Source organism: Salminus brasiliensis, chromosome 6 (genome assembly GCF_030463535.1).
Source record: "Salminus brasiliensis chromosome 6, fSalBra1.hap2, whole genome shotgun sequence".
Classification (NCBI taxonomy): domain Eukaryota; kingdom Metazoa; phylum Chordata; class Actinopteri; order Characiformes; family Bryconidae; genus Salminus; species Salminus brasiliensis.
Genome location: NC_132883.1, coordinates 36,332,343 through 36,357,050, shown reverse-complemented (window position 1 = coordinate 36,357,050; position 24,708 = coordinate 36,332,343). Strand labels below are relative to the sequence as shown.

The following is a 24,708-nucleotide window of genomic DNA, read 5'->3' as shown; positions in this document are numbered from 1 at the left end:
CGCCAGGGAGGTTGGCTACAGTCCCATGGATCTTAAATTTCTGAATAATATGTGCAACTGTAGTCACAGGAACATTAAGCTGCTTGGAAATGGTCTTATAACCTCTACCTTTAACATGCTTGTCTATAATTTTCTTTCTAATCTCCTGACACAACTCTTTCCTTCGCTTCCTCTGGTCCATGTTGGGTGTGGTACACACCATGTCACCAAACAGCACAGTGACTACCTGTAGCCCTATATATAGGCCCACTGACTGATTACAAGATTGTAGACACCTGTGATGCTAATTAGTGGACACACCTTGATTTAACATGTCCCTTTGGTCACATTATTTTCAGGGGTACCATCATTTTTGTCCAGGCCTGTTTAACAAGTTTACTTTTTAAAATAATTCTGTTGAAGCAGTTAAGGTTCAAAATCAATGTCTGATTTTGATTTGTTCATTTTCATAGAATTTTTATTTATTATTACTTTTGTCAGAGTCAAGTTATTACTGTGACCATTGTGGGTTTTTCTTTCAAGGGGTACCAACAATTTTGTCCATGTGTATGCAAGGCTGGTAAATTTGGTGTGTTGGGTGATATTTGCAGACATGTGAGGGGTGTAATCACATTGTGAGATTGTAAGACATATATGTGTGTGTGTGTGTGTGTGTCTCCTACAGACAACATCTAGACAAGCCGGATGAAGTGAAAACAGAACCTTTTGGCCACAATCAAGCATTGGGGTTGTGTTGCCGCCAGCGGCATTGGTAATACTGAACAGGTGGAGAGGAGAAAGGATTCCACAAAATACCAGCAAATCCTGGATGCAAATGTCAAACCATCTGAAGCTGAAAGGAGGATGGCTGCTACAAAAGGATAATGATCCAAAACATACCACAAAACCACCGTGGGCTGCCTGAAGAGACACAAACTGAAGCTTTTGGAACAGCACAGTTCCCTTGTGTCAGCATTATGGAAAATTTGTGGATAGACGTTAATCAAGCTGTGCGTGCAAGATGCCCAAGTATATCTGAGAATTAGAGGCCTTCTGCAAAGGAGAGTGGGAAAAATATCAGACTACATGAACTGAAAGACGTTTAGCTACAGAAAGCATTTCCAAGCCCTGATTTCTGCCAAAGGGGTGTGACTGGATCCTGACTCTTGAACCTTTGAACAGGCCATTTATTTTTTATGTTATAAAAGACATAGTAACTACATTAGGAATTAGGATTTACCCCCTAAAATGTGCTTTTTTTTATCTAATTATCTGCAGAGAAAAAAAAATCTATATAATTTGTCTAAGGGTGTCCAAGCTTTCTCATACATCTGCACTTCAGGTCTTCTAGACTGGTTATGGCATTGTTAGATATCTTTTCATATGTAAAGATGTCAGGCCTTATTACAAATTGTCACAGATGCCAATTAATGAGGCTTTAATTTGATGAACCCACATCCGCAAAATATATATACTGCAATATGTCTTGAGGTAAATGAAAAATGACTGTAACTGATGATGTAAAGATCTTGTTGGATTTGTTGGATCATGTGTTAAATAATTTGTATGCCCACAGAAACTCAATATTAGTACTGAAAATGGCCAATAAACAATGAACACTATATTTTGCAGTTGTACCCACAACCTTATTTAACATAGCAATTGCATGACTATCTCTTAATCTTACCACATAGTTGGAGTCTGGTTTGACCCGACAAGTCCAGACCCAGGAGTTCTGTTCTCCGATGGTACCGAGCCGGACGCCATCTTTAGTGTAGAGGGATGCTTGCTTGTCAGAGCCGCCTATCACTATGTACTCGCCCTTGGAGAAATAGCTTACGCAGCAGGGGTCAAAGTTCAACTGCCTGTCCTTCCCAATCTGCAAAATAATGCAATCACAAAATCAAACCCCGTGGATAAATATGTGGTGTATATGTACAGCCCCCTAAGCATGCACATGGCGGATTAACCGCCAATGTTTAACCATAAAAGTGTGGAATACAGTTTTACTGCCACTGCTACATTTCACAGTAAAAATTCCCTTAATCTGGACACAAAGCTGCAGTGAAAACACACTGAGCAGATGTTCTTTCACGTAAACAAAGCATGTGGATCCAACCAGTATGGAGCCATAAGGGAACACGACCATATATCTGCAGCACCATCACTCTGGTGTGTAAGTGGAGAGCAGAGTTCTATTAGTGTGAGGCATAGGTGTCCCGTATGGACACAAGCTGAGAATAACAAAGAGTAATCGTCAAGTAGGTAAACCTCAGAATGATGGACTTCTCTTTGTAACCACATAACAAACAGACCATGGCAAAATAAAAGGCACTAATTCAAATGATCAACCAGATCAAGTCAAAATAAAAGTCACTAATACAAAATTCAAAAACAAAATAAAAGACACAAGTTAAAATAACAACCTGAAAGGTAAAATTACTCTTGTCTCACACTTGTAAAAATTATCTTTAGCTTCTCATTCTATGTCCATGTCATGCAACCCAATATGCAAGGGATAAAGCACGGATAATGTCTCTTTAAACATCATTATATAAGAAAAACACATTCTAGGCGCTATTTTGGCCAATATAAAAAAAAAAGCCCACATTGACAGGTGCTGGTAATTTGCTTTGTTGATAAAATAGCTTGTTTTATGTTTATGTTTTTTTTAAGACTTGGTGAGTTTCTTTTGTTTATCCGACTAGGAAACTGAACAATTGAGAACTGCCAATCATATCTGACAATCAACAGTTGATGAATGACAGCCCTGTCAGTCAGTAAAGCACTGTTTATATAAAACTATAGAAAGCCGCAGTAAAATGGTAGATCGCGAGGATTTAAAAAGTAGAGAGGCATCGCCATCTTTCATTCAAGAAGCCTGAGCCCTCTCTGAGTTTCACAACCCTGATAAGGTAAACAAACTCAGAAAGGACTATGTAATCTGCACAAACTGTCTCATGAAAATCAAGTCCATGGGCAACACACAGCGATTCAGGGAATATGTATTAGTACCGTTCTCATTAGTATCGTTCATCATTACCCAGATCTTGGGGTCAAACAATCTAAGGCCAGAACTGTCATACATACATACATACATACATATATACCTACATACAGTGGGGAAAAAAAGTATTTAGTCAGTCACCAATTGTGCAAGTTCTTCCACTTAAAAAAATGAGGCCTGTAATTGACATCATAGGTAGACCTCAACTATAAAAAATTCTGAAAATCACATTGTCTGATTTTTAAAGAATTTATTTGCAAATAATGGTGAAAAATAAGTATTTGGTCACCTACAAACAAGCAAGATTTCTGGCTGTCACAGACCTGTAATTTCTTCTTTAAGAGGCTTCTCTGTCCTCAACTCATTACCTGTATTAATGGCACCTGTTTGAACTCGTTAACAGTATAAAAGACACCTGCCCACAACCGCAAACAGTCCACACTCCAAACTCCACTATGGTGAAGACCAAAGAGCTGTCGAAGGACACCAGAAACAAAACTGTAGACCTGCACCAGGCTGGAAAGACTGAATCTGCAATAGGCAAGCAGCTTAAGCAGCTTGGTGTGAAGAAATCTACTGTTGGAGCAATAATCAGAAAGTGAGAGACCTACAAGACCACTGCTAATCTCCCTCGATCAGGGGCTCCACGCAAGATCTCAGCCCGTGGGGTCAAAATGATCACAAGAACGATGAGCGAAAATCCCAGAACCATACGCTGTGATTTTCTGAATTTTTTTTTCTCATTTTGTCTCTCATAGTTGAGGTCTACCTATGATGTCAATTACAGGCCTCTCTCATCTTTTTATATTATTTATATATTATAATATTTATATCTTTTTATATTATTAAAAAAAAAAAAAAAAAAAAAAAAAATATATATATATATATATATATATATATATATATATATATATATATATATATATATATATATATATATATATACATATATATATATATAAATGAACTCGCGTTGCAACACAATCACGATCACTAAAAGCAACATGAGTTTTATATAGCACTGTAATGGGGCTCTCTGACTAGAACCAATAGTGGGACCCTTTTTGGTGTTATAACAGTCTTCAAGCAACTAAATGGTTCTTTGCGTTGTCATGGTTCTATATACAGTACAATACTGCAAAACTATGTATGGTATTGAAATTTGCTCTGTGTTGCAGCCATAAACACTACACAGACTAAAAATCGGATAAGATAATTCAGGAAAAGTCTGCTGTGGTTAGCTAATGCTAAACCATAAATGTAATTACATTTTAATAAGTATACTGAATACTTATTTGCTACATTTACTGGTGTTGATATGAACAACAAAGTGCCTCAAATTAGGTACTTTTATACTGATTCATTTTACATACTGGGAAAGAGAACATGTGACATACAAAGGTTATGAAACATTTACTATGTTGTGTTTATATTTTTTTAGTATATTTTTTTCCAATATATAAAATACAGAAAACATTGTTAATATAGAAATATTGTAAATATAGAAAATTGTTTACTATATTTAGTAACAATAAAAAAAATCTTCTTTGGAGGACACGTTCACTTATTGTCACAAAAAATCCATTTGAGCAGGAATGTTCAAACCTTTGCTTGTGGATGTATATCAGTCTTAAAGGCACACTAACAAAAAATTATGTTTTAATTAAGGGTAAAAGGGTAAAAAGAGGTCCTGTAAAAATGAATTATGACCAAAAATAGTAAGTAGGTCACATATCCAATAATAAGCATAAGAATATTACTAAAAACAAAGACCTATGGACAATGTTGTAAAATGAATATGGCTATACCCTATAGCTATCACACGCTTTTCGTCCAACTCTCTCTCAATCACAAAGACGATAGGCAGATGCCTTTATTAAGCAATGTATGGCGCTGTGAAAACATCCAGCACTGCTCATTGCCCAATGAAAGGGCTATTATTGGGTTGCATGGTCTGTTTATAGTGATTTAGGAGCACTTACCAATCTCACAACCCTACAACACTCAGTCAGTGACTGAATATGATGTGCTGCACTGACAAGAAGGACAATGCAATTTAGAGCAGATTCAGCCAATCCCATCCCATCTCCTCCCTTTTTTTCCAGCTTAAGAGACAAGGCCATGTTTTACGCGCAATACAGTGAAAAAGAGGACAGCGTTACCATTCGAGACCTTAGAGAATATCATAAATCACAGAGATTCCACTGAGCAGCGCGTCGCGACAATGTGAGGATACACAGCGGAGCGGCTGCAAACTGCACACTCAGCTCCCCAAGCACTTCCACACACACATTCTTCAGCCAGACAGCTCAATGTGCTCCCACTAACAGCAGGTGTGTGCACTGTGCTTTTAACCCTTTACAGACTGGCGTTCTTGTTCTTTCTCTGCTGTCCATTCAATTACATTACATCATTATATTAATAACGATTCCGAACACTGATCTACTGTAATTCACACCCATTGCTGACACAGACTGTGCAAATACACACACACACCTTGCCTACTCGCTGTAAGAAGAAGTACTGTACTAATAGAATATGACTGCCTAGAGCAGATAAACATGGAGCTATTGGTACTATGCCTAATGCCAGGTGTGGGCTGGAGGGGTATAAATCCTCCCAGCACTGAGCTGTGGAGCAGTGGAACTGTGTTCTCTAGAATGATGGTGCTCCACCCAATACTTTTGGGATAAGGGATGTCTGTGATCATCCAACAGCTAGAAAAAAATCTTGAAAGCCTTTCTTGGACAGTAGAGACTCCAACAAAAGCTCTATTTTAATATCCTTGTGTGACATCGTAAACACCTTCGTATTGTAGACACCTCGCGGCCGCCAAAGAGCGAGTTCACTACAAAGAGGAACGCAGTACTTGTCAAATAAGTTCCAACAGCAATGAGTATTTACAGTTCTGGATATTCAATTAAAATAATAAAGGAGGATTGTGATCTCCTAGCTCCTCCCTCATTTGCTCAGGGACAAACAATTCATAATGAATGTGCACAATTACATCACAGACATGTCTTAAAGTCATACCATGGCTGATTCAACATTATATACACAGGTTCATCTAGATACGGTTTTATATTTTATTTATATTTTATTTTATTTATGTTCTAGACTACCCCCACCCCCCACCCCTCTTCACAGGACGACCGTGGATCCATCCTAGCCACCTCAAGAAGACACGTTCTCTCTTACTTGCCCTGATTCAAAAATCAGGTAAAGACATACTCATAAACAGCCTTGGTAATGAGGCAGATTCCCTGTCTCAACTGCACCTTGATTTCAGAAGAAACAATGAATTGGCAGGTGTCCTAATACTTTTGTCCATACAGTGTAGTGTTCTAGTGGGATCATTTTTTACAACACTCCTGCAATATTTTATTCTGCTCCAACAGAAAATGCAAATCATTGTTGTGTTCCAGTCCCACCCACAATCTAAACCTTTCGGCCTGCTCTGACCCACACAGTCCTGTAGAGGTTGGTATCCTGTATCTGGCTCAATCTCTTTGTGACTTTTTGTTCAGCTAAGCCCAGCTACGGCTGTCTGACTGTGGCTGGCTCCACCATCTCCGTAGCCTACATTGGTTCCACAAAACCACACTCTGGCAGACTTACTACACTAATGGATGCTCTTCCATTAGCAGTGCGGCAGTGTGCAGTTTGTTCAATTTGGTGGTTGCTTTGCATTCTTTTATTTAGGCTGCCTTTTCATTTTCACTATTTTGCTGCGGTCCTTTTACATTGCAAATACTTTTTATTGTACGACTGTTACATGTGTCATGTTTTTTAGGCTGTTCATAAATCGTTGTGGGATATCTTTATGTATATGTGTGATGTGTTGTGCCGGTTAGCCGTCCACTCCTGCACACGATGATATACAGGGCATACAGGGCTCCCTGAGACTGTACCAACACCAATACTTTTGCCCCAAATTCACATCATGATAAAATATCCCCTCTTCTATTTCCACGCACAGCTGTGGCACTGATTACAAGTTTAAAACGCACACTCTTAGCAGAGCTACAAGTGAGAAACAATTCGACGAAACGTAAGCGGAGGCGTTTACAGGGCGTATCGGGCAGGGTTAAGTGCCTAGAAAAGAGCAGGGCTAGAGGCGGGTAGGAGACACTTTCTCACACTGATTTGGTGATAAAAACATGGGGGATATAAAAGAGAGAGTGCTCATGTTTCATAATTCAGCATGATACGGTGCCTGGATCCTGTCTCCCCACTTGGCCTTTTCACATCAAAGCCACAAGCAGCCCATTTAGCTGTCTCGGCGGCAGTCGACCAGGACACCAGCACTGGCCCCCGTCATTTTTCTAAATGGGCCCTATTGTGCTGGTATGAGAGGTTACCGTTAGTGCAAAGACATGTCAGCGCTATGGACCCACAATATGACATACATTACAGGCCCATATATATATATATACACATATATATATACACATATATATATACACACATATATATATATATATATACACACACACACACACAATATAACAATATATAACAATAACTCAACTTTGGACAAAATAAACCTTGAAAAACACACACACACACACACACACACACACATATATATTATATTATATATATATATATTTTTTTTTTTTATGTGAGGACTGGAGGAATGTTAAAATACAATTAATCATGGTCATACACTTAACATATTTAGCAAAAAAATAAAAATCATAAAATAAATAAAAAATACATTTCACTTCTACCTTCCATACATTTTGTCTGTAATGCACACGTACACGCACAACATCTGTTTCAACTCACAGTGAACCCCAGACCCGCTGAAGAGGCCGCCTCCACTCCCATTCCCTGAAATACCCCCTTGGACAACAGCGCTTTTTTTTTTTACTTGCCTCTATTAATAGCAGTGTAACACAAACAGCATGCGTTCAGAGAGAGGGAAAATGAAGTCTGGAGAGTTCCTCTCGAGGCTTATGTTTTATGGCACTGTAACAAGCAGCCAGCAAATATCTGCCCTTAATTACTACACTTCCCATGAGTACCTGGGGGGTGGGGGTGTGGGGGTGTGTGCTTACAGGTTGTAATTAGAAAGCGCTACAGGAGTGGTGGAGGAGGGAGGGACGTGTGGTTTCTATCGTTCCTCGCAGGGCAAGCGCAGCAGGGAGTTGGAGATGTAGTACTGGGTCATCATTACAAATAGCATTTGAAATCTCTCCCGCTCTAAATTGCTGGCGCTCTGGTTTTCCCTGCTGCTAGAGAAGCAGGAAGAAGCTGATGCTCCGCAGATCCAGCAGAGCAGTGCTTGTTCTGTGCTAGCCTGGGGATTTGAATGCGTATCTGCAGGTCATAAGTCAAGACTCTAATCAGTCCTGAGCATCGTGGTAGCTTTTGCTTTTTGTTTGCTTTTCACCTCCTCCCCTTCCTCCACCCTCTCCCAAACTCATTTCCTAAGTGCAGCAACTGTACAGAGGTACTGTACTGGAACTGATCAGTGTTGTAGATCACTCTGCAGTGCATGGAAAAGACAGGGCTCAGGTTACATAAAAGGGGATGGTGACTTTTGCCACTCCAGTTTTCATTTTTTTAAGCCCGGACATTTCTTTGGAGAGTAACTTCATAAGGAAAGGTTGTAAGTAGCCAGATAAAACTTCTTCAGACAATCCACTTACCCTACATGTCCGAACGTTTATGAACATCCCTTCTAATGAGTCATTCAGCTGCTTTAAGGTGCACTCATCGCTGACACACACAGCTTGCAAAAAAAACAGTACTGCCAACAGAATGGATGCTCTGGAGCAGCTGCACATGAGCCTAAGATCACCATGCCTAATGCCAAGCGTTGTCTAGCGGGCATAAAGCCCCTCCACCCCAAAACACTGGGCTGTGGAGCAGGGAAACTATGTTCTCTGAAGTTCTCTGTGTTCTCCACCCAATACAAAATCTAGTGAAAATCCTTCCCCCACAAATCCATAGGCTAACTGCCGCAAAGGAGGGACAAACTCCCTTATTGCATGCTTAATTCTGAATATAAAAAAAAATTGCCCATTGGAAGCACTGATCTCATATCTAATCTGCTCACAAATATAGATCTCTTGAAAAATGAATAACTTGAACATCATGACGTGTGTATAGTGCTGTAAATCGCCAAGTTACAGTAATAAAAATATCAATATAAGCTCTGGTGACTATGTTTAGGCTTAAAGGAAAACATAAGCAAGCCAGCAGGTGGATGGATGGATGGAAGGATGGAGGGATGGAGGGATGGATGAATGGACTTGATGATTCCCAAGGACAAAACCCCAGTATTTGATATATGAGAAATGCAATATCAGATGAATCAAATAAAATCTGTACCTGTTTGCCGCTGAGCTGGTAGAAGGATAGCCTTTGTCCCCAGTCAGCCACCGCCAAAATATCATGATGTTCATCCCTGAAAGACACACAAAAACTCACTAAACACTGCAAACCAAAGCCTTACTTGGAAAGAAGCAAAAGTTCAAAATAAAGATGTGTGTGTATGTTAATAAAACACTGCCGCCCTAAATAACATCTCCTACATTTTATCCTCATAATCAGAAGCTTGCTCATACTATTAAAGTAACACCTTCAGAGGAACTAGTGACTAGCAGGAATTGGAGGGAGTGGGAAAATTAAGGCCTAAAACACACATATTGAGATATTTAAAAAAATTACATATACGCTATTTGGACAAAAGTATTGGGACACCTACCTGCTTAATCGTTGTCTCTTTTTAAATCAAGACTATTAGAAAAGAGTGTATCCTGCTTTTGTTGGAGTTATTGTCTCTACCACTTTTTTAGGGCACTGCTGTGAGGATTTGATTACATTTAGTGACAAGAGCATTAGTGAGGTCAGGATGTTGGATGTTGGATGATCCCCAACTCCCCAACTCATCCAAAAAAGTACTGGATGGAGCACCACCATCATCCCAGAGAACATAGTTCCACTGCTCCACAGCTCAATGCTGGGAGGCTTTATACACCCCTAGCCCATGCCGTTCAGGCTTTCCGTCTATGGGTTGCTGCACCCACCCTTTGGAACTCCCTTACCTTCTTCTATTCGCTCATCTCTGTCACTTTCCATTTTTTTTGAAGTCCAGCTAAAATCTATTCTTGAAAACTTTCTCTTTAATGTGCATTTTTTAATCATATTGTACCAGCAGTAAAACGCCCTTGAGCTTGTGAAAGGCACTTTATAAGTGTGACTTATTATTATTTTTATTATTATCACATACTATATTAGTGTATCATGGGACAACGCCATGCCATTTTTCACTTCCATACTAAGTAACTCGCGCCCCTAGAGTGAGACTCATTCCCACGTGCACTTTTGCCCAGGGAACGTGACTGTAATTAATAACGGGAAGGGGTAAGGAGTGAGCACGAGCCGTTGTGGAAATCCTGGTAAGGTTGACGCAGCAATTTATCTAAGAGTCTAGTACAACTGCTGGGTGATTACCACAACGGTTCAGGTAGGAAGGGACAGTGATGCATTACAGTGAAATACAGTAAAGCCTGAGCATTATAGTGAAGCTATCCCAGTTTACAGTGTGAAAAGAGCTTCACACAGGCAATGGATTAAGGGAATTATTCATGTATTAAAAGCTCTACTCGGCTCTGCCTGATGCTGATGATGATGATGATGATGATGATGATGATGAATATGTGGTCAGTTTAAAGTTCCCCTTCTGCCCCAGTCTCTCTAATGCCTCTTCCTGCACATCTGGCTCTCTCCCTACTTCTTTCTAGCTCCAACTCCACACATCTCCCTGGCTACTCTGCTTGAGAACTGTATTTCCCAGCAGGTACAGCACCTCCTCCTCTGCTAAGCTCTGCCATTCTCCCATGATCTCATCATTCAGCTCTTCCACCTCCTCCAGTACTGTACAACAGTGGTTCTCAAATCAGTCCTCAGAGCTCCTAGTTAGTCCACATATTAGAGGAGAATCAATGACTAGCACCATTACCTGGCACTTACACATAGGAGATCACATAGGATATGATACTTACCTGCAGGGGAGATAACATGATAAGGAAGCTGGTTCACCCAGGATGAGGCTCAGCCAGTGCTGACCCCTGCGAATTCCTCAAATGTGGGAATCTCAACTGCATAATTGATGGTAGTGGGGGAGTGGGGGACTGCATTTGCGCTCTCCCCTGATTTTAGAGCAGTGGTGGCTCAGTGGTTAGAGCTCCGGATGTGGGTTCGATACACAGACTCAGCAAGCTGCCACTGTTGGGCCCTTAAGCAAGGCCCTTCACCCTCTCCGCTCCCCGGGGGCTGGAGTTGGCTGCCCACCGCTCTGTGTGTGCTCACTGCACACTGGTGTGTGTGTGTGTGTGTGTGTGTGTGTGTGTGTGTTCACTACCACAAATGGGTCAAATGCAGAGGACACATTTCGCTGTACAGTGACAAATACGTGCACCCTTACTTTTTTTTTTTTAAACTGCTGAATCACTCCTGGATAAGTACTGCCAGTTTTTACAAGACTTTCCTGTTCCAATCTAGGAAAAACCGAGATCACCTATAAAGACTGTTTCTTATTCACTTCAGGAGTGTAAAGAATCATTAGATTGGTAAGGAATCTTTACATTAAGCGAGGGTTCTTTAGACCTTTGTAGGGGTTTCCATGCTTCTATTACAAGCACGGTTCTTCATGAAACCAAATGTGGTTCTTCTATGGCAATGCTCAAAGAACCATCAGAAGCACCTTCGTTTTTAAAAGCGTTTGAATAAAATGATAAGTTAGCGAACTATTCATTTTGCCAATAAATTGAGTAATCAGATTTTTAAATAAAGCAGTGAGGTTGACCCATCCACCCACTCACACCGCATGTTTAATCAGATACCCTGAATTATAGTCAGACAGCTCCCCCTGGTGGACGATAAATGTGGTAACATATGCTTAAGTTCCTGGACTACTCCCCTATAATTCTAACCGTGTTGTGACATCTGATGATGACACTAATAACTAATAACTGAACTGCAGCCTTACTTCGAAGGGTTCCAGGCGATAGACCAGATAGGGGAGGACGAGCCCCCCGGCCGCTCAATCTTCACCTTCTCTTCTCCGTTCTTGTTCCTGATGCTCACCACCCCACTCATCATACCCAGGGCCAGGTACTGGCCATCGTTCGTCCAGCTATAGTCACAGACAGACAGACAACCATGAAAACTCACATAGCATTCCTTCCTTGTTGGTTTTATTAGGTTTTTCTACAACAGTGTCACGTGAATGCTTGGAGTTGTCATTACTCACCCACAACATGTGATCTTGCTGCTGACTTTGTGCTTGGAGACAGATTTCTGTTCAGGAGACCAAAGACCTAGAACCCAAACCCAAATCACGCACTGTTAGCTACTGTTCCAAGTATGCAAGAGTCTCAGACACCTCAACAAAATGTTTTAAACAGTTTAGCTTGAGGGGGGGGGGTTGTTTCTTGTTTGGAAAAAAATAAAATGTTTGGTAAGAAATAAAATAATAACAAAAAAACGTGAATGAGATCCATATTTCTCCTTATTTCCTCGAGCCAGTGCATTAATTTGTTCAAATTCCTCAGTAGCAGTGTCTGATTTAACCTAATAAAACATGAATAACCAAACCAGGTACTGGTAGCCTAATAATTAGAAATAATTTGTACTTTACAAACACTAAAAAAATACCGCTCAACACAACACAATACAACACAGTCCAGCCCAATGCAGCATGCAAACACACTCACCAAAGTCACCCGAGGAGCAGGAGGCAAGCTGGTGTGTGACGGGGTTGTAAGCTACACATTGGATGGAGTCGTTATGGCTGTGAGAGGCATAAGATAAAACAGTAAACACAATGGGCAATATTGAGGTCAGCAAAAATCCAGGGTCCGAGACATTCCTGGGAAACCCTTGCAGTGTGAGCGAGTGGAAGCCCTGCCCTGGGAGAGGCAACATACTCAAACTCCATAGTCGGATACCAGACAGAACCTAGATTCGTCAGAACAGGGTTTCTCATTCACCACACCACAGTTCGTGAAAAGACCATCCTGCTTCTCTCAGTCCAATGATGAGCCCCAAATCAAAGTCTGCCAACTGGGCAAAATGTCTTTGAGTGTGTCATAGATGCATGTCTAGCAGTCAACGAAAAGTAGCCTCTGAGAGCCTTTTTATAGGATTTACAGGGTTGCGCATCTGGGTGCGTTAATCTTTTTTTAAACGAGTACAAATGAACTATCCAATCAAGGGCGTAAGCATAGGTATCATTGTCACAAACACATAAACATAGGTATTATTATATAAAAACCACAACACAATTAACGTTGTAAAGTAGCCTACATCAGCCACTCCTTCATCATAAAACCCTTAAAGTAGGAAAAACTCACGTGTATTTGAGAATGCCCTCCAGTTTAGACGTCCAGATAATTATGCTTTTGTCCGCAGAGCCTGACGCGAAACGCTTTCCTGAGCAAAGGGAAACAGAAGTCACACAAAATAAGGATTAAAGAAATGCTGACACAGACCACAGGCTACACACAGCCAAAGCTGGGTTTCTCTAATGCATCTTAGCAAGATCAATGTTAAATAGTAGAACCTAGATAAGAAACCTTTGCAGAAAACACTTACCATCCTTAGCGTAGGCCACACAGTATACAGTGTCTTTGTGGCCTTTGAGTGGCTGTATAAGTGTTCCATCGGCTGTGTCGTAAACCTGCAGCAGATATTTTTATTTTAAGTGAGCTGGAAAATCAATACTACACTAGTAATCAATTACCAGTATATTGTTAGACACATAATTGCCCTCATCCTAATATCTTAACCTAGTAGGAACATTGACACGAGTAAAAACTTCAGAAATACGGCTGTACAAACAATACTTGGACAACAGATGATGTATGACCACAGATAAGCTACAGTCCATGACTGTGCATACATACAGAGGCTCTATTAGATCGTAACGTGGCCACTTGGTGTAAATACAATGTACATCTTTCTAATAGAGTGGATTTGAGTGAATGCACAAGAAAAACCACACTGAAGATCCTGCTGCATGAGAACATTACTCCCACTATATGTCCAAGGGTATCCAGACAGCCTTTCTAATTAGTGAATCCAGCTAGTGATGAGCAATATGGCAAAAACACAATAATACACTATAAGGACAAATGTATTGGGACAACTGCTAATTCAATGTTTCTTCTGAAATCAAGCGTTTTACAAAAAAAAAAAAAAAAGTAGATCCTACTTTTATTGGAGTAACTGTCTCTACCCTTCGGGATGGCTTTTTAATAGATCTTGGAGCATTGCTGTGAGGATCTGCGGCAATGCAATCAGCAGCAAACGCATTAGTGAGGTCAAGATGAGGTCAATTCATCCCAAAACTATCGGATGGAGCACCACCATCATTCCAGAGAACACAGGTCCACTGCTCTACACTGCTCAACGCTGGCCTGGCTTTAGGCATGGTGCCGACAGGTTCATGTTTACCTGCTCCAGAGAGCAATACTTAGTGGTAATACTTCTCTATAGGAACTAGTCAAGCTATGTGTGCAGGGCACTGGTGGCTCAGCGGTTAGAGCTCCGGGATATCGATAACAGGGTTGTGGGTTCGATTCCCGGGCTCGGCAAGCTGCCACTGTTGGGTCCTTGAGCAAGGCCCTTTACCCTCTCTGCTCCCCGGGCGCTGGAGTTGGCTGCCCACCGCTCTGGGTGTGTGTGTGTACTCACTGCCCCTAACACATGTGTGTGTGTGTGTGTGTGAGTGTGTGTTCACTACCAGATGGGTTAAATGCGGAGGACACATTTCGCTGTACAGTGCACACTGTACAGTGACAAATACGTGCACCTTTACCTTTACCTTTTACATTTGCACATCAGTGTCAGCAACAGGTGCAACTCAAAGTAGCTTGATGCATTGATTAGAATTAGGTGTCCACAAACATTTGGACATATAGCTTGCATGTGTTAGACAGCTAGACTTGTTGAATAACACGTCAAGTCATTTCACCAAAGAAGCCTCACATACCAGCACCCTGTTCCCAGCTGCTACTATGAGCTGACTGCCGTCTGGTTTGAAGGCCAGGTCATAAATGCTGCCACACAGAAGAAGACAAAGCAATAAATCAGAGAGATTCAGTTCGTTAGCTGCCACAAAACAGGCAAAATGACTACAGTCATAGCTCAGGACGATTAGCTACTGTAAATCGTTAGCTAGGGATGTTAGCTAGCTAGATATCTAGCTAGCTACATTTGTAAAACTACTGCATTCTGTAACTTATCAATACGAGAAACTCGGGTAAACATGGAAAATATCATGCTGCCACACTGTCATGCTATTAGCTAGCTAACTAAATGCTAAACAAATGATATAGCTAGGTAACATAGCTAGCTAACGTTAGCTTAGCTGGAACTAGCTATTAGCTAATACTGACAAACCCCTCGAGTGGTTTACATAGTAACCGCCGTTGCTAACCACATCCAGAGAAGCAGGTTTCACACAAACACAGACAGCCTGCTAATAAAACAGCGAGTCCTACCATTGCTCTACTTTATCACGGTCGTGCACTTTGTCTATCCATGTGGGAACAGCTCGCATTGTTGTTTATAGCGCTAAAAAAGAGCCCTTTTAAAAATGAGTCTATTTGATATTCGCTCTGTGGCGATATCAACAGGTCTCCGGCGCGATGCAGCGGGCGGTGATGGTGCTAAGAGACTCCAGCATCCAACACCAAAATAAAAGTCCTCCCTTGGAAAATTTGTCCATGGTAAGAAGGGGCCACAGGGAAAACCAACACACTACAAAACACTCGTTTAAATAAATAAATAAATAAATAAATAAATAAATAATAGTAATAATAATAATAATAATAATAAATATATATATATCGATATTATTTTGTTTCTGTTGGATATTTAAATTTTGTATAATACAGCTGTTGGACCTTTTAGTGCATGTGTGAAATAGTAGCTGTTAGCTATTCTATCGATAGTACGATTTGTCCCACCATATGTTTCGAAGATAATATGCTGAGATTTTAATGTATATATAAATATAGTCTAGAAAAGCCAGTTTATGCATCTAGCTAGCCAGTCTCATATGGGTCTCCAATGGGATGCTCTGCACTACAGTAGGTGGCAGTATCAAGATAATGGCAGCAATCAGATATTATAAGAAGAAGAACCAGAAGTTAGCCTAAATACGCCAAAGCATTTTAGGATTAAACTCTTACAAAATGAGTAACTCGCTAATTTTGGGGGCAATTCTGTGCGGAAATGACTGATTAATGGTGGGTGGGTGAGTGTGAACACGCCTACGCCTACATGTGAGTACCAAAACAAAAAGTCCAGTTCCGAGATCTTGATTTAATAATAAAGATTTGCTTATGTCTATTGGGAAACTTTGCAGTAGATTTTGCACAGAAAGACACATTTAAATTGTGTATCTGTTTAGAAATATGCGATGAATGAGAAATTAGTCAAACAGGAACGAACTGTCTGTCGCTACCTCAGATTAAAGGCAAGCGAAAGAAAAGCAACCGGAAGTAGCGTGAATTAGCCTATAAATATATATAATATGGCTAACTAGCTAATATTCTAATTTATCCGACTATATTTCCAGGTGTTTAAAATGATAGACATATTGTTGGAAAAAAATGTTTATTTTCATTTCCACTGCTTCAAAATCCGGCTAGTTTCTGGCAGGGTTTGTTGGTTTAGGTTGGATTCCAGACCTGTGGTCGAAACAGGTCAACAAAGACATGATGAAATAGGAAAAGTGTGTATATTTGATTTGTTAAAATCCCCTATTTTTAGTTTGGAGAGTTTCTGGACACTAAGCATGGTCATTGAGGAGTGTGCTGACAACAAACTGCCGCCCAGTGGTCAGACAACAGCTGTCACCACAGAGAGGATGGCCACAGAGGGGTTGCCTCCCGGCTGGACTAGAGAGACAAGACAGAGGAAACAGGGGAAGACCGCGGGCAAAGTGGACACCTACATCATCAGGTGGGTGTGCATACAGGGGTCTACGGTCTTGTCTATGCTTGTGCTCCTGTGGACAGTTGCAGCCCCTATTACTGCTCCATTCAAAAGTTCACATCTAGCCAAGTACAGTCTGAATACCCGGATGTGTTCTTGTTCTGCCCGTTGTATCCAGAATGCATCAGGACGGGACTTGTGTGGACTTTGTGGACTATCCCAGAACGCATTACGCACCATGCTGCTGTTCCAATTGCAAACTTACTGTCCTCAGGAGTTTGTACTTGTGAGACGAACTTGCGCCCTTACTTCCAAGTATACCAGTCTGAACCTGGCGTACTTGAGAATCTCCGCATGGTGTCTAGGAGAACAGATCTAACTAGCCGATTCGTCTTGCTGATTTTTTGCTTCCTTCAATAATGAACTGTTCCATTCAGAGAATGACTTTTCAATGGTACATCCTAAATGAATAGTTTGGCGAGAAAACTAATGAACATGGTGCAGTCAGTCAGCCAAGATGTGATGCTGTTATGCTGACAGTCTTATCCAGAGCGACTTACAAGGTTACTGGTATAACAGAGGTGGACCAATGCAGTGTTCTGAGTCTTGCCCAAGGATTGGTGGAGCGCAGCATAGTCACCCAGACCGGGAATCAAATCCCAGTGTCCTACATGGCGTGATTACTCACTACATGGTAGTGGTGTTATCCGTTGCGCCACACCAACCACATTATCATCTACATTAATGCTGCGTTCACAAGCTAGTCCTAAGATCTTACTTGCCACTTATGATGCCAGAGGTACGAAAAATTATGAACCATCCAGTACTGATTCAGTCAGATCTCTGCTATGTTAAAAGGTCACCTCAACTTGGTAACTCAGGTATCAAAATGATCTATGAATTTCCCTCTTTTTTCATTTTTGTTGTTCTTGTTTATTTCTTGACAAAATATATATTTAATGTCCATGTTACCATGATATATAATTGATTACACAGTCCTCTGTATGCCTTTTCACTCTCCGATTATGAAATGTAAGAAATTTGCTTCTTCAAAAGTCCTCAGGGCAGACGCTTCCGATCCAAGTCGCAACTCCAAAACTACTTGCTCTCGGAGGATGGTGTTCATCTGAAGCTTGACTCTTTTGACTTTACTGCACCCAAAAAAAGCAACAGTGAAGCGGCTCAACAGCAGGGAAGTAACGCAGGGAGGCAGAGAAGACCAAAGCAGAGAAAGAAACATGTGGAGAGCCCTAATGCAGAACCAGCTGCGGTTGCAACAGAAACCAGAGAGACAGAGATAGGGAAAGAGGAGAAGGCTGAGATGGAAGGGAGCTGTCATGGAGAGGAAACGGAAAACAGAAAGGAAACGGGTTTAGAAGAACATGAAAAAGATGGCGATAGGGAAAAAGAGGATGTGTCGAGCGGTGTAACTCCTGCAGAAAATGGGCAGGCCTCAGTTCCAGTCCTAACAGTACAGCCTGCATCAGACGGTGAAGAAGAGAAGGAAGCAGAGCTGGAGAGAGAAGAAATGAACGAGGTGAAAGAAGGAGAACAGAAGAGGAAGGAGGCCACAAGGGGGAGCCACTCGCCTGTCAGAAACGCACAGAGTGGTGAGTACCACCTCAACACTGGCTAAGAGCTAGGGAGGCCCAATTACTAGCATGTCGGAATGCATTGGGACGGATTATGTTACTTTAAGTTGCACCTATTGCTTACACAGATGTGCAAATTCACACACAGCTTATCTAGTTCCCATAGAGAGGGACTGTCAATAAAATAGATAGAACTCTTTGGAGCAGATAATCATGAACCTATTGGCATAGTGCATAATGCCAAGTGTGGGCTAGAAGAGTATAAAAAAAAATGATGATACTCATAAGTTGGGGAGTTAGGGATGAGGTGGGGTGATGGCCTGATCCAACATCCTGGCCTCACTAACGCTCCTGTCATTAAATGCAATCAAATCCTCACAGCAATGCTCCAAAATCTAGTAGAAGGCCTTTACTGGATAGTAGAGACAGTTACTCCAATAAAAGCAGGATATATATATATTTTTTTAACACCCTTGATTTTGGAAGAAACAATGATCGAGCGGGCGTCCCAATACTTTTGGTCATATAGTGTAAGTACATTAAACATAGAATGCTGTCATTAGCCCACAATTCCCATATCAGTACACATGGCACATAAAATAACAACACCTGGCTATTAAACTGCTCTTTAAAAACTAAGCACATACAGGATAAGTGCCACAACCAGTTCCCCTTGCAATGCTACAGCTGTCAATGGCCAGGAGTTCCTCAGCCCATTAGATGCTATTTGAGCTGCCTAGTAACGTTAAGTTAGTGTTAGCTTAAAACGATTCAGTGGCTGGCTGGACATGTTTTGGAGGAAGTGCAATTAGTCCTGTTTAAAGCAACACTATGGAAAATTTGCATTTAATGCTCCCCCTACAGACGGGAGGTATAGTTGGCGGTTTGAGTATAGTTCAAGTCACCACTGAAGGATACATTTGTCTGGACAAGCTGAGAGATACAGAACAGTCAGTGAAAGTTAAAGAACAAAGTGGACTGTTATGGTACAGTTCTATTATTGGATTTTACACAAATATGACTCTCACAAGCGTTATCCTGCCAGATTCTCTCTCTTGCAGTTAGCAGTGTGTTACAACACCAGCGACGTTATTCTCCCCTTTACAGTCAATTGAGCATCACAATGGTTTTGAAGCTGTTTATATTAAGATAATGTAAGATGTTACATAGTGTTGCTTTAATTTATTGGAGTCATTATAGTAAGTATGGCATAGTAATTGAATAGCAGTTTTTGCATCTCTGTCTGCATCTCAAAATCTTGCATTAAATATTTTGATATACTATTTTAACACCGAGCCCAACCCTAAGCTGTAAGATTGAAGAAGGCCCTCCAAAATGAGCAGAGATAGCACATTATAAAGTTTAAGGTATACCAAATCACTTTCATTACCCTGATGCTGTAGTGGGGTTCGGGTTCCTGCATAGTTCTGTCAGTTTACTGCTCACGCACATCTGTTAAGCGCCAGTTCCTCACCCCTGTTCTGTTCTCTCTTCCATCTTGCAGCCATTTAAGTTGTTGCTCAACAGTATTTCTTTCACTGCTTGTTTTAGGGACGAAGTTGTTGTCAGAGAAGCGGAAAACCAGTCCCTACTTCAGTAGAAAGGGTGATGGTAGGTTTCTCAGAATCTGAAAAAGTCCCATGCTTTATTGAGTGAACAGGTTAACTAGCATGTTGGAATGTTGCATAGATGAAGATTCTGTCCTCCTTTTCCCCTCTCTCACCCAGGTCTCAGTCCTCCAAGACGCAAAGCATTAAGGAAGTGGACCCCGCCACGTTCCCCTTTCAAGCTGGTGCAAGAAACCCTTTTTCATGACCCCTGGAAGCTTTTAGTGGCCACCATCTTCCTCAACAAGACTAGTGGTGAATATGAGGCAGAAATATACTCTTCTCAATGATTCTGCATTTAGTTTTTGTAGATTACAGTATGTATAGAACTGTACCGTAATGCATACAGCATATTGCACAGGATGCAGCTGTAAAATTCAAATTCTGCATTATCATCATGCGAATTGCCTGTAAATTTGTAATTTGCTTTCTGTGTTTGTGTGTGGCGCTCATGCTCTGCGTGTGTGTGTTTGTGTAGGGAAGTTGGCAATTCCAACACTATGGCAGTTTTTTGAGCGCTATCCGACTGCTGAAGTAACCCGAGCCAGTGACTGGAAGCCTCTTGCTGAGCTACTGCAACCTCTCGGCCTATACGCCCTTCGAGCCAAAACGCTCATACGATTCTCCGGTGAGTGCTCGCTTCTTCGCCACTGATTGGTAAGCTAACAAGTAGTGGAAGTCCATTACCCAATGAACAGATGTCTACTCAGTTAGCCTCTGAGATCCAGTGTAAAACTACAGGAAACTAAATGCAGATGCCAAACCTCACGTAAATGTTTGGGGTATGGGGACAGTTTGGTTAAGGATGTTCAGGTATTAAAAGTTGCACTTCCAAACTTGCTAAGCATAATGAAAGGTTATCCTTCACTCTAGAGTACATATACCTGCATGAATACCTGTACAAATAGAGTACCTGTATGAGTTTATAGAATACCTGTCTAAACAGAGTACCTGTACAAGTACCTGTATGAGTAACTGTACGGATAGGCTACCTGTATGAACAGTGTACCTGTGTGAGTGGAATACATGTGCAAGGATTTGTATGAGTAACTGTATGTGTACCTCTATAACTGTTTTAACAAATAAACTACCTGTATGAACAAAGTACCTTTACGAGCACCTGTGCGAACAGAGTACCGGTGTGAGTAACGGTACGAATAGAGTGCCTGTATGGATAACAGTATGAATAAAGAGTACCTGTATGAGTTCTTATATGAATAGAGTAACTGTATGAAGACTACCTGTATAACTGTACAAATAAACTACTTGTAGAGTACCTTTACAAGTACCTGTATGATTAACAGTGCGAACAGTGTACCTACATGAACAGAGTACCTGTAAGTATCAGTACAAAAAGAGTGCCTATATGAACGGAGTACCTGTACGAGTACTTCTATGAATAGAGTAACTGTATGAAGACTACCTGTATAACTGTACAAATAAACTACTTGTAGAGTACCTTTACAAGTACCTGTATGTGTAACAGTGCGAACAGAGTACCTTTATGAACAGAGTACCTGTACGAGTACTTAAATAAATAGAGTAACTGTTCGAAGACTACCTGTATAACTGTACAAATAAACTACTTGTTGAGTACCGTTACGAGTACCTGTATGATTAACAGTGCGTATGAACTCTGTATGAACAGAGTACCTGAATGAACAGAGTACCTGTATGAACAGAGTACCTTTGAGTAACAGTACAAAAAGAGTACCTGTATGAACGAGTACTAATAAACTACTTGTAGAGTACCTTTACGATTACCTGTATGTGTAACAGTACGAAACAGAATACCTATATGTACAGAGTACCTGCATGAGTAACAGTACAAGAGTGATCATGAGTAATGAGTAGTAGTGTGAGTAACCATATGAACAGAGTACCTGTACGAGTACCTTTACGTATAGAGTAAATGTACGAAAGTACCTGTAAAACTGTACAAATGAACTAGTTGTATGCACAGAGTACCTTCACGAGTACCTGTATAATTACCTGTATGAGTAGCATAACTGTAGAAATTGAGACCTGTAACTATAGGAATGGGATGTGTGTATGTGTATCTGTATGAATAAAGTTTACCTGAAGATCCAGATCTTATCTGTTCACTTGCTTTTCCTGCAGATGAGTACCTAACTAAAACATGGAGATATCCCATTGAGTTACATGGAATTGGCAAATATGGCAACGACTCTTACCGTATATTCTGTACAGGAGAATGGAGAGAGGTGAGACCGAGCTGAATTAACATACAACACGAACCACAAGAGCACAGGGAATAACATTCATGAACAAATGACTGACAATTTCCTCTTCTCTGGTTTTCAGGTCACTCCCAATGACCACAAGCTGAACGACTATCACAGTTGGCTCTGGGAGAACCATGAGCAGTTGGGGGTCTGACCTCATCAACACTGATACCACACTGTTTCCTTGTTTTAAGAACACGTTGTAGCTCCAGCAGTCCTGATATTTGAAGACCAAGCCCTCCTTTCTCCTTCCGTCATGGATAATTAAGGGAATGGTACAAGGAAAGGAAAACGGAACAAGAATGATGGCGGCTTTGTGCTCACTGCTGTTGAAGGTTTCAAGCTTTCCTGGAGTGTCCCGAGCCTCCCAGGGTTTCATTATGCAAGTTCCCACAGCCGAAGACTTGAGCTGCCGTTCCTGAGGTACAGCCTGCCGATCAAATGGAGTTTTTGAAAAGAGAAATTCTGAAAACTGGTGGAATACTCTTTTAAAAGAAAAGAAAAAGTAACTGTGTTTTTCAGAACTTTACACATTACATCTTTATTTGTGCTGCAGTTAATCTCAGGGGGTTCTCCCTGTTTTACAATATGCAAATGAGCTCTCTTAGAAATTTTATTTTTATATGAGCTCAGTCTAACTGACCTTAAATATTTCAAATGAATGTTCTGTGGGTTATCTGACTAATGGCATTAGTGTGACCCAACAAACTTAATAATATAAAAAATAATGCGATCTCTTCCTTAACCATGGCCCAGTAAGCCCTATGTGTATTTTATAAATTTTTTAATAAAGCCAATTAGCAAAACGATAATCAGGGTATGATCATTTGGCCATAGCACAGAACTCCACAATTAATACAATAGAAGTTCACAGTTAAGCACACAGCACCTTAATCGTGGCGGTATTCACTGCGTTTATAAGAGAAGGTGAACAAGTGGTATCTCTACAGAATGCAGCCTGTAATTATACACACACAGTCTTATTGCTAATCAACATTGGGCTGATGATTTCCGCATAGATAAATATGTCCTCTAAAGAGAACAAGTGGCATACAGGACACAAATGTAGCTTCATTCTATTTATTTGCTAAATTTAACACATTAGGGGAAACAATATACACGTGGTTCACGCTGCATTTAGAATTCTGTGATTTTTCTTTTGCTTTTTTTTATATGTAAATTAACTTTTTTTCATTTTTACTTCTTTAAATCGAAAGAACCTTTGTTAGACTGTATCTTTCCTTAATATACGATGTACCCAGATAAACATTAGAGCCATGTCAATCATATAATATTTATACTTAATAATTATAATGGTTTGCTATTGTAAATATTTACTTTCTTGTCAGTTTGAAAGACACAATACCCGTCACCAGTGTTGTCTCAGAGTCTCTGTCTCAATGGAGTCCATGTCATTTTAATGTAGCCTGGACTGGGATTGCTAACTATGCTGTTAAGCTCCAGTTCCTTCATGTCTGTTTCATAAAAAGGAAAAATGTATTTATATTTTATGTAAATAAAATAGACTGTTTTATAAAAAAAAAAAAAGGTTTTCCCAGTGTGATTTGCAGCTGTCCTGTACCGATCAGAACTTTCCGTAATCAGATGATCTTGGCAGTGAATACATCAGTGCTGTTATGAAACACTCTAAACATACAAGGGTTTCTTTGCCATGTAACAGTAAGTGGAACCACACACACATGAAGGGACACTTGCTCATTTATTGAGTGTTCTGAAATCAAGGGGCTGCTTTTGTTGGAGTAACGGTCTGTACTGTCCAGGGGCGGCCACAGAGTTCTATTCTAATGGGAGTACTTCTGTACAGGGACTGGACAAGCTGTGTGTGCGCATTTGCACATTGGTGTCAGCAATATGTACAACTAAAAGTAGCTGAAGGCATTCATTACAATTTTAGACCTCTGAATATGTGTCATTTTTATGACAGCTTCATATACACTATGTGAACATTTTATGACGAATGGGTCAATAGAAATTACTCTGAATAATATATTGATCAAAGTCAACATAAAAAATCCATTTTCTTTATTACTGTATCAGTAAGGGTTTCTGAGCTAGTTTTTATTTGGTGTCATCATTATACACCTTGGCCACCTGTGTCTGAGAGTCCTAGAGAGCATAGATGGCTTTGGTCTCTTTGGGCCAGGTGAATGGATACCCCTCCCTTTCCTCCACCCCAATCACCAGGTGTGACAGTAGTCAGTGCGGCTGCTTGTTAGCCAATGCAACAGAAATGGCAGTTAGTGCTCTGTAAAGTAATTCTTCCTGTATTTAAGACTACTCAGCAGAGTAATGCC

The 24,708-nt window shown here is 40.7% G+C and overlaps 2 protein-coding genes and 1 non-coding gene across 5 annotated transcripts in view; 2 read left to right on the top strand and 1 right to left on the bottom strand.

Annotated features, from left to right (window-relative positions):
- The window catches only part of ift122 (intraflagellar transport 122 homolog (Chlamydomonas)), a 53,597-nt gene extending 37,959 nt beyond the window's left edge, over nucleotides 1-15,638 (bottom strand). For both annotated transcript variants that reach the window (XM_072682223.1, XM_072682225.1), the window contains exons 1-9: nucleotides 15,508-15,638; nucleotides 14,997-15,063; nucleotides 13,598-13,682; nucleotides 13,357-13,435; nucleotides 12,718-12,794; nucleotides 12,255-12,321; nucleotides 11,991-12,137; nucleotides 9,329-9,404; nucleotides 1,667-1,858 (exon numbers count right to left, since the gene is read on the bottom strand). In XM_072682223.1, coding sequence (XP_072538324.1) covers nucleotides 1,667-1,858; nucleotides 9,329-9,404; nucleotides 11,991-12,137; nucleotides 12,255-12,321; nucleotides 12,718-12,794; nucleotides 13,357-13,435; nucleotides 13,598-13,682; nucleotides 14,997-15,063; nucleotides 15,508-15,566 — 849 coding nt within the window. In that variant the 5' untranslated portion in view covers nucleotides 15,567-15,638. The remainder of the gene's footprint in view (nucleotides 1-1,666; nucleotides 1,859-9,328; nucleotides 9,405-11,990; nucleotides 12,138-12,254; nucleotides 12,322-12,717; nucleotides 12,795-13,356; nucleotides 13,436-13,597; nucleotides 13,683-14,996; nucleotides 15,064-15,507) is intronic.
- LOC140557849 (U1 spliceosomal RNA) lies at nucleotides 10,997-11,154 on the top strand. The gene has a single exon (XR_011979844.1). It is a non-coding gene; the product is annotated as a U1 spliceosomal RNA (small nuclear RNA).
- A 489-nt stretch (nucleotides 15,639-16,127) lies between the features above and the next one.
- On the top strand, nucleotides 16,128-23,911 carry mbd4 (methyl-CpG binding domain protein 4). 2 transcript variants are annotated; one of them, XM_072681033.1, is made up of 8 exons: nucleotides 16,128-16,293; nucleotides 16,784-16,975; nucleotides 18,005-18,558; nucleotides 20,092-20,151; nucleotides 20,268-20,402; nucleotides 20,626-20,775; nucleotides 22,269-22,372; nucleotides 22,473-23,911. In XM_072681033.1, the coding sequence occupies exons 2-8, from the start codon at nucleotides 16,809-16,811 to the stop codon at nucleotides 22,545-22,547; spliced, it is 1,245 nt and encodes a 414-aa protein (XP_072537134.1). In that variant the 5' UTR covers nucleotides 16,128-16,293; nucleotides 16,784-16,808; the 3' UTR covers nucleotides 22,548-23,911. The 2 variants fall into 2 exon arrangements, with proteins under 2 accessions (XP_072537134.1, XP_072537135.1); XM_072681034.1 differs by lacking the exon at nucleotides 22,473-23,911 and having other exon boundaries at nucleotides 20,626-20,804; nucleotides 22,269-22,311.
- Nucleotides 23,912-24,708: the final 797 nt, after the last annotated feature.

What these genes read in the sequence shown, in the direction of transcription:
- mbd4 (XM_072681033.1), top strand. Translation starts at nt 16,809, where the DNA reads ATGGTCATTGAGGAGTGTGCTGACAACAAACTGCCGCCCAGTGGTCAG. An exon ending in TGTCAGAAACGCACAGAGTG is followed by an intron (nt 18,559 to 20,091) that starts GTGAGTACCACC and finishes TGCTTGTTTTAG; the next exon opens with GGACGAAGTTGTTGTCAGAG. An exon ending in CTTCCTCAACAAGACTAGTG is followed by an intron (nt 20,403 to 20,625) that starts GTGAATATGAGG and finishes GTGTTTGTGTAG; the next exon opens with GGAAGTTGGCAATTCCAACA.